General features: G+C 49.5%; 1 protein-coding gene and 1 long non-coding RNA gene across 7 annotated transcripts in view; one reads left to right on the top strand and one right to left on the bottom strand.

Annotated features, from left to right (window-relative positions):
- The window catches only part of TFAP2A (transcription factor AP-2 alpha), a 29,516-nt gene that overhangs the window by 3,341 nt on the left and 13,042 nt on the right, over window positions 1-13,133 (top strand). The window contains exons 1-4 of one of the 6 annotated variants that reach the window (XM_039359480.1): window positions 2,099-2,425; window positions 6,717-6,743; window positions 8,069-8,503; window positions 12,113-12,164. In XM_039359480.1, coding sequence (XP_039215414.1) covers window positions 2,375-2,425; window positions 6,717-6,743; window positions 8,069-8,503; window positions 12,113-12,164 — 565 coding nt within the window. In that variant the 5' untranslated portion in view covers window positions 2,099-2,374. Of the gene's footprint in view, window positions 1-2,098; window positions 2,426-3,211; window positions 4,259-4,955; window positions 5,409-6,716; window positions 6,744-8,068; window positions 8,504-12,112; window positions 12,165-13,133 lie in introns of those variants that run through there. The other 5 variants (XM_039359479.1, XM_039359476.1, XM_039359481.1 and 2 more) reach the window with 5 other exon arrangements.
- LOC120315315 lies at window positions 4,327-6,717 on the bottom strand. Its single transcript, XR_005558656.1, has 2 exons — window positions 5,729-6,717; window positions 4,327-4,737 (listed from the first exon to the last, which is right to left on the bottom strand). It is a non-coding gene; the product is annotated as an uncharacterized LOC120315315 (long non-coding RNA).

Here is a 13,133-nt window from a genome sequence, read left to right as displayed (position 1 = left end):
GAAAAGGCAGAGCGAGAGGGAAAAGGCCCAAGAGAGATTGGGCAGGTGCTCCAGAACCCGGGAAGTTGCCACAGAAACCGGTCGTCCGGCTTCTTGGGTTTGATACTAACTTCCGGATGCTTGATGGGTTTTCCATCAGCCCGTTCTGCTGCCTGCTTAGCGTTGGGGCTAAATCTCCGAATGGGTCCCCCGAATCTGAACCCCAGGTAATTGGCTAAATCTTTTCAGGCCCTGACGGAGGCGGAGGAAGGCTGGCTACAGTTAGGGTCCCCCCCCCCCAGGTAAGAGCGCCTCTGCTTCCTTGGAGCTGTAGGTTTTGCTGCGCTCCAGGCTGTTCCCTTCGGAAATGCGGCTGTCCTCGGCGGAAGGACAGCTCCAGCAACGTTGCTGGGCTGCGGCGTCGGTGTCCGAATAAGGGAAGAGGCTTGGTTTTAAAAGGAAGGCCAACTCAGACCCTGCCCCAGCTTTTGTTGAGCTGAAACGTCCCGCCTGCCCGGTCAGAAATCAATTTGGATTAGCATAAACAGATGAGCAATGAGATAATCGCGGTGGAGGAGGAGGAGAAGGAGGAGGAAAAGAGGAAGAGGAAGGAATTCCAATTAACAGCTTTGAACAAGCCACGGAATGAAATAAAGGATCAAATAAAGATTCGAAGCAGAGATGTAGCCAAGGTCCACGCTGCTTTAGTAGAAGTTAGGCGTTTTACCATCTTCCGTCAGTCAATCTGGCTGAAAGCCGATTCCAGATACTGGGCCACTTGCCCTCAACATGCTTGCCCTCAACATGCGCCTTTCTTCGTGGTTGTATCTTGTCCCCCAGCCTCGAAAAGAGACCTGAGTTTGAGCAGAAAAGAAAAGCTGGATAGGCAACTTCGTATCTCTGCCTTTGACTTACTGCTTGAGCCTAAATCCCCCTGACTCATATGGCTCTGTTCAACTCTCTTCGCCCCTTATGAAGCAGAGGGCTATTGTGTGTAAAAAAAACCAAAACATTGTGGCCTTGAGTCAAATTTACTTCAGCCTAAATGCTATTTGCCTGAGTTCCCTCAGAAACCACCTGTTGTTCAAGTGTTTCTAATAACCAGTTCATTTTAGGATTGGAACTGAGTCCAAGTAATTCCGCTCAAGAACACAACCTTGGAGATTTGGGGAACGTCTTAGCGGAAAAAGCACAGGGGACCAAATTAATGTCCTCCATACACTGTGAGCAGGCAACAAATGTCTTAAAGTACTGAATGGGGGGAAAAAAGTTTCATCAGTGTAAGAAGCCCAGAAAGTCGGTTGTGTAGTTTTTCTCCTAGCTGCTGAAAAAGTTGGGATTCACAAATGTTGTGCATATGCACGCGTGTTGGGTTTGGAGAAAAAGTGTGCCTATGTGTGTGTGTGTGTGGGGGGGGGGACTGGATCTTGTTAAACAAAAATAAATGACTTCAGAGAACGAAGAGAAAAGGTGTTTTTAAAGTCCAGACCGGGCCATTTAACCAGTGTGTATGTTGTGTGTGTGTGTGGGGGGGAGGGTGTTCGGTCCAGGGGGACTTTTTCTAAGTAAACAGGGGTCAGGCCCGACTCAGCTCTTTAACTGTTCCTTCTGGGCTGGAAACGGATCTCTCGGGATCCCAGGCGCTTCCCCTAGATCCCAAGCGTCCAGAATGGGAGGGCAGGTTGCCGTGTGGTTCAGGTCGAGAGGAGGGGCTGGTCGAGCAGAAAAGGGGATTTATTTCTCTCTCCCCCCCCCCTCTGTTCTTTCCGACGGAAGCAATCGCGGGGACGGTGGGGCGGCTGCAGGGAGGTGCAGGCGGGTCGGTCTTGGGGAACGTCGCAGAGCGGAAAAGAGGCCCGGAAGGTTGTGCTTTAAAAAAAAAAAAAAAAAGCGGGGACACCCCCCCCCCAAGGAAGAGCGCCCGCTTCCTTCTGGCCCTGCCGGGGCCCAGGGCTTGACAAAGGGGTTTTTTTTTCCAAGGGAGGCACCCCGCTCCCTTCGCGGACCAGTGGCTGCGCTGCTGAGCAGTTGGCCCAGGGTTGCTATGCTAATGAGGCGGCGACTGGGCGGTTGGTGAAAGACGAGTGGGAGACGGGAAAAGTTTCGACCATTAGAGGGAGATCTCCGAGCGGGCACGGGAGATCGCCTCCGCCTCCTCCGCCGCCGCCTCCGCCTCCTCCGCCTCCTCCTGCTCCAGCACTCCGGCGGGCGCGCTCTGCATGCCAGAGGAGAGCGCAAAAGCAGGCAGGCAGGGCAAACAGCCTCGTCCTCTCTCTCTACCTCTCTCTTCCTCTCTCTCTCTCTCTCTCCCTCCTTTTCTTTCTGTCTTTCCTTCTTTCTTTCTTCCCCCCTCCCCCCCCCTCTCTCGCCCTCTCGCCTCTCGCCACGCCAATCCATGAAAATGCTTTGGAAACTGACGGATAATATCAAGTATGAGGAATGTGAGGTAAGCGCTTTCCGGCGACGGGGGCCACCAGGAAAGAGGACCCCTTCCTCCCGCCCCCCCGTCTCTCTCTTCCCCCTAAGAGAGAGAGAGAGAGAGAGAGAGAGAGAGAGACAGAGAGAGAGAGAGAGAGAGAGAGAGAGAGAGAAAGAAAGAAAGAAAGAAAGAAAGAAAGAAAGAAAGAAAGAAAGAAAGAAAGAAAGAAAGAAAGATTGCCAGCTGCGATTGGAAAACACCTTGCAGCACCCAACGAAGCTTTGGGAGACCAACTTCTTCACTTGCCGGCTTGGCAAATGGGGAGACGAGGGGCGGGTGGAATCGAAAAGGGGCAGGCGGAGGATGCACGCCTGTGCGGTGGGTGGTTTAGGGGAAAAAAAAAAAAAAGATCTTTGCCGAAGCACGCCGGGAGGGGAGAAAGAAAATACACCCCCAGGGATCTTCTTGCAAAGGCTCCGCACCCCAACAGCGACAGGGAAAGGGTCGAGAAAATGGAATGGATGAGCAAAATGAATGAGGAAGAGCAAAGGGACCACAAGGCAAAATGAAGCGGTGTTTTTAGTCAGTACCGAGATCCCCAGGATCTCCTAAAGAGATCCATCGCGTCGCTCCCAAAAGAGTTGCCTTGGATCCACAGGTCTGGTGTTGCAGACTTGAGAGAGGCATTTCTCTGATATGGAGAGTTGTTATTTCTGCGCCAAACCTCTTCTGCTGCTGCAGCTTCCCTGTTCTTCTCAGCCCTTGGGTTAGAATTGGAGGAGGAGGGGGAGGGAGGGGAGGGGGGGATGATGTTGAGGAAGGCAGTGTGGCTTTAAGCTCGCTTTTTAAAGTCGAAAGCGGAGCCTCGTAGGCGTTGCTGGTGGGAGATGCTCTGAGTAATTCAGATGGTGTGGAGAGGAGAGAGAGAGAGAGAGATGGAGAAGTACCGCCTAAGTAAGATGCCGGAAACAATCTGTTGGTAAATTTGTGCCCATGGGGTACCTTGGTGATAGATCTTGCACAGATGTATTTATATTACAGGGCAGAGTATGGTGTGAAACGATAAATATTTGGATACATGGAAAACGTGGATGAAAAGGCAGAAGAGCATGGGTCACTTCAGTAAAAGTAGTTTGCTGATTAAATAACCGCGCATCCTCCATGTGATCCTAGAAAGGTAGGGGGTTTAAATGCTAGGGTGTTCTCTTTGTGAATTGCAAGAACGACCGCTGAATCTTTCATTGGGATTGACTCTTCCAAATTCCTTGAGGGTCTTTGTTTCCATTCCAACCCTACCTTTAGGCGTGCAGTAGAAACACGAGCGTGTACGTATAGTTCTTGCCGTTGTTAATTCTGTACACACAAGCTAGAATCCGGCGAGCGCCAGTTTGGAAGATGAATTAAGAAAACCAGCGTTCGGGCTGGGATGGAGATTTTTGGCTGCTTTGGAGTGGTGAGAATCTGGCTACAAATGTAGAGAGAGAGCAAGGACAGGCTCTCTCTTTCATTGAACGTGTGAATGGAGAAAGTTACACGGTTCTTTGCTCCGCGGTCATTTTTCGGGTGAAACCGTTTCCTTCTTCGCAGCCTTTACAAAAGCCGCGTGTGGGATTCCCACGCTTGTGGCTTCAGACTCAGGCAAATAAACCAAGAGGTTCGGAGGCTGGCTTAGAGTGGTGTTCGGGGGCAGGGTACGTGTGGCTGATACTTGCCTAGCACAACGGGGTTCAAGCGGCACGCCTGCCTCGGAGAGACAGCGGCTACAACTAGCTAGCTTAGGTCAGGGCTTAAAAATTGACCCGGGCTACTGGAAATCCCCGTTTCCTTGGGAATGCCTGCCTCGCGGCTTGCCTTTCTTAGGTAAGTATGCCTTGAAGCCGAACGAGAAAGAGCGGAAGATAAAGCTAAATATAATCACTTGGATTACATTCGGTTGTATGTATGTATTTATTTATTTATTTAAAGTCGGGCCTCAGGGCAGCTTTTGGGGAACTCGCGAGTGTTTTGATTGGCTTCCACCTTTTCGCTAAACGCGCTTGGCCTCGGGCTGCAGTCCTTTACGTGCCTCCACTTTTCGGTTTTTCTGTCAGTTGCCGGATTTATTTATGGTTTTTTTTTTTTTTTTTAAAGTCTTCATTTGACTTCCGGTTCTTTCGGCTGCTGGGCAGCGCCCCTTTCTTTTTTCTTTTTTTTTTTGCTGAGGTAACCTCGACAGCAGCAGCGGAAGGCGGCGGAGGGCAAGCAGCTGGCGACGACCAAGGCTTTATTTTTATTTTTCCTTTTTTCCCTCATGCCTCGGGTGAGGCGTGTGCCCCAGGAGTTGTGCCGAGGCCTGCTTGCTTGGCGGCAAAAAAAAAAAAAAAAAAAAAAAAGCCTGTTGTTATGATAAGTTGGCAGGAAAAGTGGAGCAGGCCTGTCATTTCCCCGGATTCGCTGGCTGGGAGCTGCCCAGCCAGTTGGACGGGTTGGGCCCAGCCTGGAAGCCCGAGCTTGTCAGGGCCAGTAAAGCGGCAGTCGCCTCCCTTTTTTTTCCCCCCTTCCCTCCCTCCCTCCCCACCCCCCCCGTCTCTTCGCCACCCTCTTCCCCGGTCTTCAGTCCCAAAGGGGGGAAGGCTCCTCTGGGCTCCCAGGAGGCGGAGAAGAGCTCCACGGCCCCGATTCCCTGGGGACTTGAGCGCCTGGGGAGACGGGATCCCACGCGCCCAGGAGGGAGGGAACAGCCCTCCTCCTCTGCTCGGGGATCCGGCCAAGGCCCGCAGCGCCAGGGCCTCCTCCTCCTCCTCCTCCGGGCCCTCCAGTCATGGACCTGACGCAGCAGGACGCCGCCGGAGCGGAACTGCCGGGCCCGCCTGAACTCCGGCAGCTGAAAGCCGGGGACCCCAAGCCGGAGCCAGACAGCAGCACCTCTGGGGCCAAGAGGGGGGCCGGAGCCCGGCAGTTGCTAGCCCTGTCCTTTGAGGCGCCCGACTTCACCCAGCCGCCGCTGCCGCCGCCGCCACCGCCGCCCGAGGTGCGCCTCCCATGCCTTGAGCTTGGTTCCTAGCGCGGCTTCCCCACTGCTGTGCTGCCCCTTTTGCCGGGGAACCCCTCCTCTGCCCTCCCCTATTCGTCCTTCTTTCCCTCCTCTCTCCTTCTCCAAGTTTTTCAGCGGGCCCTCTTTCCCAGTTTCCTTTTCCTCGTTCTGCTTTTCAGGGCTCGCTCCTTCCTTCCTTCCTTCCTTTCCTTCCTTCCTCCCTCCCGCCCTCCAGTGCCTTTTCCCACCCCTCCTCTTTCCCCTGGTCTCTCCAGATCCTTTTCCCACCCATTCTCTCTGCACCTTTCTCCCTTTACCGTGCCTGCCTTGGCTTGCCTCGATCCCACCCGTTTGCTCTCCCTGGCTCTCTTTCTCTTTCACTTCTGCCTGCCCTGCAACCTTTTAAAATGTTGCCCCTTTCCTGTGATTCGTCAGACGCAGCAACGGCATGACTCCCCCCCCCGTCCCCTTTCTCTCTCTCGCTCGCTCGCTCGCTCCCCCCACCTCTGATTAGATACACTGATTCTTCATTCAATGGACGTCATTTAGAACAGCCTCTGCCTTGAGTTGCTTCCTCGCTTCACGCTCGATTTCCAGCCATTCTTCCCTTATTAAGTATTCGTGTAGTATTAATAGTCATGAATATCTGCTATTAGGAGTCTTAAGGAAAGCAGGCAGCAGCTTCCTCTCCCTCTCTCTCTTTCTCTCCCTCCCTCCTTCCCTCTCTCTCATTTAGGAACTCACGTGCAGCAGTAAAAGGAGGGAGGGAGGGAGGGAGGGAGGGAGGGAGAGAGAAAGAGCGTGCGAGGTGGGGACTAACGCGCACACACGCACACCACCCGCAAACGGATTAAGGAACACACACGCACGCGCGCGCGCGCGCGCGCGCACCCCGACTCAACTTTGAATCGTGAACTCTCACGCCAAGGATCCGGCTCTCGCCTTCGCTGCTGCAGAACGCGGGGCCATTCTGTGGTGGACTGATGGATTATAGGCGCGCGTGCCCAGTGCTGGCGGACAAGTCTGGGCGTTGGGGACTCGGGGTGGTCTAGACCCGGGCTCCTTCCATTGTGCGTGCGTGTGTGTGTGTGTGTGTGTGTGTGTGTGAGAGAGAGAGAGAGAGAGAGAGAGAGAGAGAGAGAGAGAGAGAGAGAGCGCTGGTGTGCAAGAGGGAGAAAGAGAGAGGGACAGAGCAAGAGTACAGCTAGGAAGCGGGCGAACGAGCGAGACCTTAAAGAGCCCACTTTTCTCTGCCTTTTTTTTTTTTTTTTCCTGCCCTGACTTGGTCCCCTCGAATCCGCGCAGATGTTAGTTCACAGTTTCTCAGCGATGGTGAGTGGCTTCTGACTTCTCTATCTGGGATGGGTGGTTGGGAACCTTGTCACCCTCATGCTTTTCCTCATCTTTTGGGGTGGGTGGGTGGGGGAAAGGGTGGCCGGGTGTCAGCTCCTGCCGAAACCTCTCCTCTCTCTGTGTGTCTTCCCCTGTGCTCCGTTTGCAAAAGCTTCTTGGGTCATTCATTACTTTGGCTGCTTCAAGTAAACTACAAAAGGCTAGCCATGCTTCCACACCCGTCCATTGTGTTTTGTTTTGCTTTGCGTTTCCCCTCCCCTTCCGATTGGGTTTCCACCTCTTCTTTCCGCTCTTGTCCTTTCCCGGGTTAATAACGCTCCTCGGGAGACTAAAGTCCAAGGCATTTAACAGCACCTTATTATTATTATTATTTCCCCGCTACCTCTCCCCCCCTCCTCCTCCTCCTCCTCCTCCTCCCCCCTCCCCGACTTCTATTTGGATGGCTGTTAATTTCCTTGAGACGTACCTGCGGGCTATAATTTCATAATTTACCAAGTCCCGGTTGAACAGAAGCAAAAAACCTCTTGCATTTTTTTTTCTCCCCTTCAGCTTCATCTTTATGTTTCTCTTAATTTTGCTGCCTGGTTGTTTACGTATAATATGATTTGCATGTACACGTATCTGGATGTGTGTATGTCTGTGTGCATTTACACGCGCACATACATACGAGGCTGGCTGTCCTGTATATATTACATTACGATTTGTAAATGCTAGATTTGTAAATGCTGTCTTATGGCATACTTATATTTAAGTATTTTCCTCCAAAATGCTGTTCTTTTTTCCCCCGGGGCATTTTTTGGTGCCGTTTTCTTGGGGAAAGAGAAGACAAATGCAACAACGGTTCACTCTCACTTTTTAGAGCCAGGAAACGAGTCATTTGTGTGCCCTCTTTCACTTCTTTTCGACAACGGTGCCCATAGGCTTTTTTTAAAAAAACAAAGGTTACACACACCCACAGACGTGCACGCACGGAGAATACACACCAGTCTTCTTGAAGGGGAAAAAAAAATCTTCTGGATCTGCTCTTAGGAGGAGAATTTTGTTCGTTTTTTCCCCACTGGAGTTCCCCCCCCCGCCCCCCCCGTTGTTAACTGGAATTCAAGCAGCTCCATTTAGACGAGGCTGTTTTTCTGCCAGACGGGAATATCTCGAAGGCTGCTTTTGACTCTAGTCTGAACGCAAATATAGTTTTTTTTTTAAATAGGGTGATAAACATTTGGCCTAATCCATAGTTTGATTTTGACCTTCTCTTCTTTTTCTCTCTCTGGTCTCCCTGTCCCCTTTCTCGTGTTCTTACTCATCAGGACCGCCACGATGCTACCAGCAATGGGACAGCCCGGCTACCCCAGCTGGGGACGGTGGGCCAGTCCCCCTACACCAGCGCACCTCCGCTCTCGCATACACCGAACGCCGACTTCCAGCCCCCCTATTTCCCACCTCCATACCAGCCCATTTACCCCCAGTCTCAAGACCCGTATTCCCACGTTAACGATCCGTATAGCTTGAACCCTCTTCACGCCCAGCCTCAGCCCCAGCACCCGGGCTGGCCGGGACAGAGGCAAAACCAGGACACGGGGCTTTTGCATACGCACCGCGGACTTCCCCACCAGCTCTCCGGCTTGGATCCCCGAAGGGATTACCGGCGGCATGAAGATCTCTTGCACGGACCTCACGGCTTGGGCTCAGGATTAGGAGATATTCCCATTCACTCGATACCTCACTCGCTGGAGGACGTGCCGGTAAGAAGACCCGCGAGGTGGGGGAGGCGGCTTCCAGCCGGCTTTTGTTTTTTTCTCCTCTCGCCCTGCCACGCTTCCTCTCCTTCCTCCCCTCCCCCGCTCCCCACCAGTGGGTGGGAATTACAGGGTGCGTTTCAAGCCTCCAGCCTTCACCGTCCATGAAGGCAAGCGGCAATTGTGTCTCGTGGGTTGGCAATCAGAGTTGAATGGTCTCCCGCCACTATCTTTGTTGCTAATGCCCGCTGCAGAAAAAAACAAACAGTTCTTTGCTTTTGTTGATGGAGGAGTGGAGGGGCTGAGAGAGGAAGAGAAGGAAAGAAGGAAGGAAGGAAAGAAGGAGGGAAGGAAGGAAGGGAGGGAGGGAGGAAGAGAGACATTAAAACCAGAAGATCCCTGACTGGTGTCATTGGCCATGCTGCCTTGCTGATGCTCCCTGACAAAGCGGGGTAACTCTTGAAAAGGCTGTGTCGCTTTAGAAATGCCTGGCCTTCGGTCGGATTTTCGCTGGCTTGAAAAAGAAAGCAAACCCGACCCAAATCGTTCTTCCCATTTCGGAGCTGCTTGTTGGGAAGGTGGGGAGGAAGAAGAAGAAGAAGAAGAAGGAGAAGAAGAAGAAGAAGAAGGAGAAGAAGAAGAAGAAGAAGAAGAAGAAGAAGAAGAAGAAGAAGAAGAAGAAGAAGAAGAAGAAGAAGAAGAAGAAGAAGAAGAAGAAGAAAAGAGAGAATCTCTATGAATCGCAATTCTTCGGATTGCAAACCTAGCGTAGGAAATGGTCTAGGCCCGCCACCCCCACACAAGAGAAAAAGAACAATGTGCTGCTGTTGCTATTGTTGTTATGATTTTAACTCAGATTTTGGAGTGCCTTGAATGTTTTTTTGATTTGAGTCAGGATCTGGTTTCCCTTATCTGCAAATATAATTTGAAAAGAAAGCTGGTGTCTCTCCTCCCGTCTTTAACGTCCTAGAGCCCTTCATAGCCAGGGGCAAGCACCATCTGAGCCTGGCTGCAAAAGGGGGTCGCTTCTTAGAAAACTCCCCTACTGAATGCAGGCTTTAAACAAACCAGCAATTTTACTCCTGCTTCTTGTGCTGCTTACGTTGGATAGAAAACATTTGTGGGCAAGAGGAAAGGAAGTTTCTAATGTTAGCCTAGGATTTGTTTTGGTTCCCCTTGCTAAAATGTCACCGCAGATTACTGGATCAAATATTACCGTAGTATGTTCACTGACAGTTTAATGATTTCCAATTTCATGTTGCAAGGATAATTTTGCGATGGGTTCCTTTAAGAAAGCGATTTCCCCATCTCCTTTATTCCTTTCCCTTTTATTAATCCATATGGGAAGAAGGCGGGAATTCATTACAGCCCAATTCTCTTCTTCCTCCCAAGAAAATTGTGCTTAGGTTTTGTTTTGCAAAAAAGCAATACTTCACTTAAAGTACCCGTGTCTCTGTGGGAATTGGGGGCTTTTGGAAAAAAAAAAAAAAGCCACACCAGTTAGTTTTCTTTTCATTCAGAAGAAAACAACGGAAAGGAAACCTGGTTTGGAACTAGGGTTTCTTGGGGGGGGGACCCAGTTTGAACCAGCCCTTATAAGTAAAAACAGTTGCACCGAAATCAGGGGCAACTTCCACTGGTGTTTTGTTTTAGGTATCAAGTTGCAAACGATTTGATTTTGCTGAGATTTCAGTGGCCGGGAGAATTGTATGTGCGATTTTTTAAAATAATAAATGTAGGTTATTTTATTATCCCAGCAGTTACGAGATCTCTGGCCCATTTTAAGAAAGGCCGTTACCAAGTAGTTTAAGATAAAAAAAGACTTAAGCGGGAACACCTCCCTCTTTATTCAGGGTCGACTATTCCCAAAGCTGGTAAATCTGATCCGTTTTAAAAAAAAGGGAAACCATTGATCTTAGAGGGAGGCGGGCGGCGTCGCGTTAGGATGCGGGCTTTGACAATGGAATAGAGAGCGGCCTTGCAAAGGCAATTCCGTGGACACGGAGCTAATGAAGTTCGTTGAAAATAATTTTCATGGTAGGAAAGGCTATTTTCAATTTTTCTCCTGCTACCGCACTTAGCCATTGATATAAAAGGCGGCTGCTTAATACGGAATACTTGCTAAGCCGAGGGCGAGAATTATTTAAACATAAGTATCTCGGCGGGATTTTAAAACCTAACAGTCGGTGGCTTCCCTAGACTCTGCCTAGGTGAGAAAAAAAAATCAGACAAATAAAAACGTTACGCCCCACTAGATTTTCTTTATAGGTTTAGGACTGTTTTCTTGAAGGCATATTTGCCCATGTAGTAAAAAAAAAAAAAAAAATTCCAAGAAAACGGCAGCCGTAGTCATTTCTGAACATTTCTCAATTTAATTATGCTCAAATCCAGAAGCACTTTAGGCAAGTTACAAATGAGAGCGCTGAGTACAATAAAACCTGTAATAAAGCAACTTCGTACCATCCACCCGGAATCATTGAGATCAGGCACAATTAACAGGAGCATAAATCCAAGACAGAATGGAAAATGTTAGACTCGGTATTATTATTGTTGGACGGAGACTTAGCGAAGGAGGGGAAGGGGGCTTGGGGGGGGGGTGTCTCCATAGGCGCCTGTGCGCGCGCACCTGCCCTAAAATAGCAGCGCTGAAGTTCGGCGGGCGCAAGGGGCAATTCTCGAGCTCAGCAGAGTTAGTGCGAATTTGTAAACCACAGACAGACACATTAGAATTCAGGGGTCCTCAACCTTGGCAACTTTTAAGACTTGTGGACTTCAATTCCCAGAATTCCTCAGCCAGCAAAGCTGGGAACTGAAGTCCACAAGTCTTAAAGTTGCCAAGGTTGAGGATTGACTGTCAGTTTGGGAATTAGAAAACGCGATTTTCATTTTGCTTTCTAATCACGTCTGAAACTCAAGCGCGCGCCGCCCTCGCGTGCACGGAGCATCAAGCCTTCGGAGGAGCAGAATTTAAAAGCAGCGGGCAAATACCGCTTGGGACTAGAAGGGAGCCAGAATTGCTATGGGCTTCAGAGAGCCTGGAGGTTTAACCTCCCCTCCTCTGTTTCTCTCCCCTCCCCATTTTCTGCATATTTGCCTCGGTTTTCTGCACGCAGGGGTAGCACAAAAACATTCTTCTAGAATCTTACTACAGTGTTAACCTCCATTTAAAAATAACACAAAGAGCCCGGAAAGCTTTCCCTTAAAATGCGTATTGCAGAGTGAGAGGCGCTGATAAAAATTCAGTTTAAGCCAATGTGCGTTAAAAAGCACGGTAGGGTGGATAATTCATGCCCATGCACTTAGGGGGCCTGAATTATAAGTAAGTTCAGGCATTCAGGTAATTGCTATTGAAATCAGTGGGACCTACTTTTTGTCTGAGCAGATGCCACTAAAGGGAGGGCTGTCCCTAAACGTAGCCATTTCTGCTTTTCAAAGATTCCGTGTAACTGGAACCCAGTATTTGCTTTTTAAATTAAAAAACGTCAATATGTGGAAATGAATATTATTCTATTTTTTAAAAAAACACCAAACTAGTTAAGGTATAGGGAAATAAAGAGCTTCGCGGGTTCGGTGTGTTTAGAAATTCATATCCCTTTTGTATTGCTTTTGTTGCAGCACGTAGAGGACCCCGGTATTAACATCCCAGATCAAACTGTAATTAAGAAAGGTAAGCCACTTCTTTAGCATTCCAAGCATGTCCCCACAAGCTTGATACCGAAGCTGAGAGAACTTACTAAAGCGATTGTTTCTCCCCCTGCCCCCTCCCTGTAATTTACAACAGAGCTGAAAATGGAAAACGAAATTGACAATCTCGGTTGATAACTCTTTTACTTAATCGCACCCTCTGTATATGTATGATTATATTATCGAGCTAAACAGATCCATGTTTTAGCTGTTCCTAATGACACTGTGGCTCAGAACTGACTTCTAATTTCTTTAGTTGCCTTGAAAGTATGTTTCATTAGCTAAGAAAGCGCCAATCCCGTTCGGTTTCCCCCCCCCCGCCCCTATCCCTCCCCCCCTTTCAGGTTGAGGAGATTGTTCTGGATTGTTTACATCAGAGGGCTTTGTTGTAACAAGCGAGCAGGATGGCGGAAGGGTACTCGCTTGCTTAGCCTGCTCTCTGCAACGGAGGCTGTGGTTCGCTTGTCCTGATTTCAGCTGCTTCCTCCTAATGTCTTGTTGCACTTGTTTTTTGTCTGGAAGGTAGCGTCCTCTCATCTCCCAAACTTTGTCTGGCTTCGGAATTTAGTTGTTTTTTTTTTAAAAAAGTATTCGCGATGTTGGCAGCAGAGCAGAACGGTTGGCTTTAATTTTAAACCCTGTTCAGGGAAATGCCGGATTCTGATCATTTGGTATGAAAGGTTTGGGAAAGGGCCAGTGCGGCTTTCTTATATATTAGCAGGGACTTGTGCTTTATAAAACAGTACTTCCTTGAAAATCCTCAGCACTACACAATGAAAGCTAAAAAATTTTTTTACCCCTCCTCCTAGTCTGGAGAGTCTTTGTCACGTCAAATTAGATGTGCAAGGAATAAATCTTAAAGTGATGCTCTTTCCAAGTCGACATGATAATTGGCTCTTTTATTAGTAATCTCAAGAGTTCGTTTAACTCCTATTGTCTCTATTAGCCTCCC

This window comes from Crotalus tigris, unplaced genomic scaffold (assembly GCF_016545835.1).
Source record: "Crotalus tigris isolate CLP2741 ecotype Arizona unplaced genomic scaffold, ASM1654583v1 scf7180000019077.834891, whole genome shotgun sequence".
Classification (NCBI taxonomy): domain Eukaryota; kingdom Metazoa; phylum Chordata; class Lepidosauria; order Squamata; family Viperidae; genus Crotalus; species Crotalus tigris.
The sequence above is the reverse complement of the archived record's forward strand: the minus strand, read 5'-3'. Positions and strand labels throughout refer to the sequence as shown.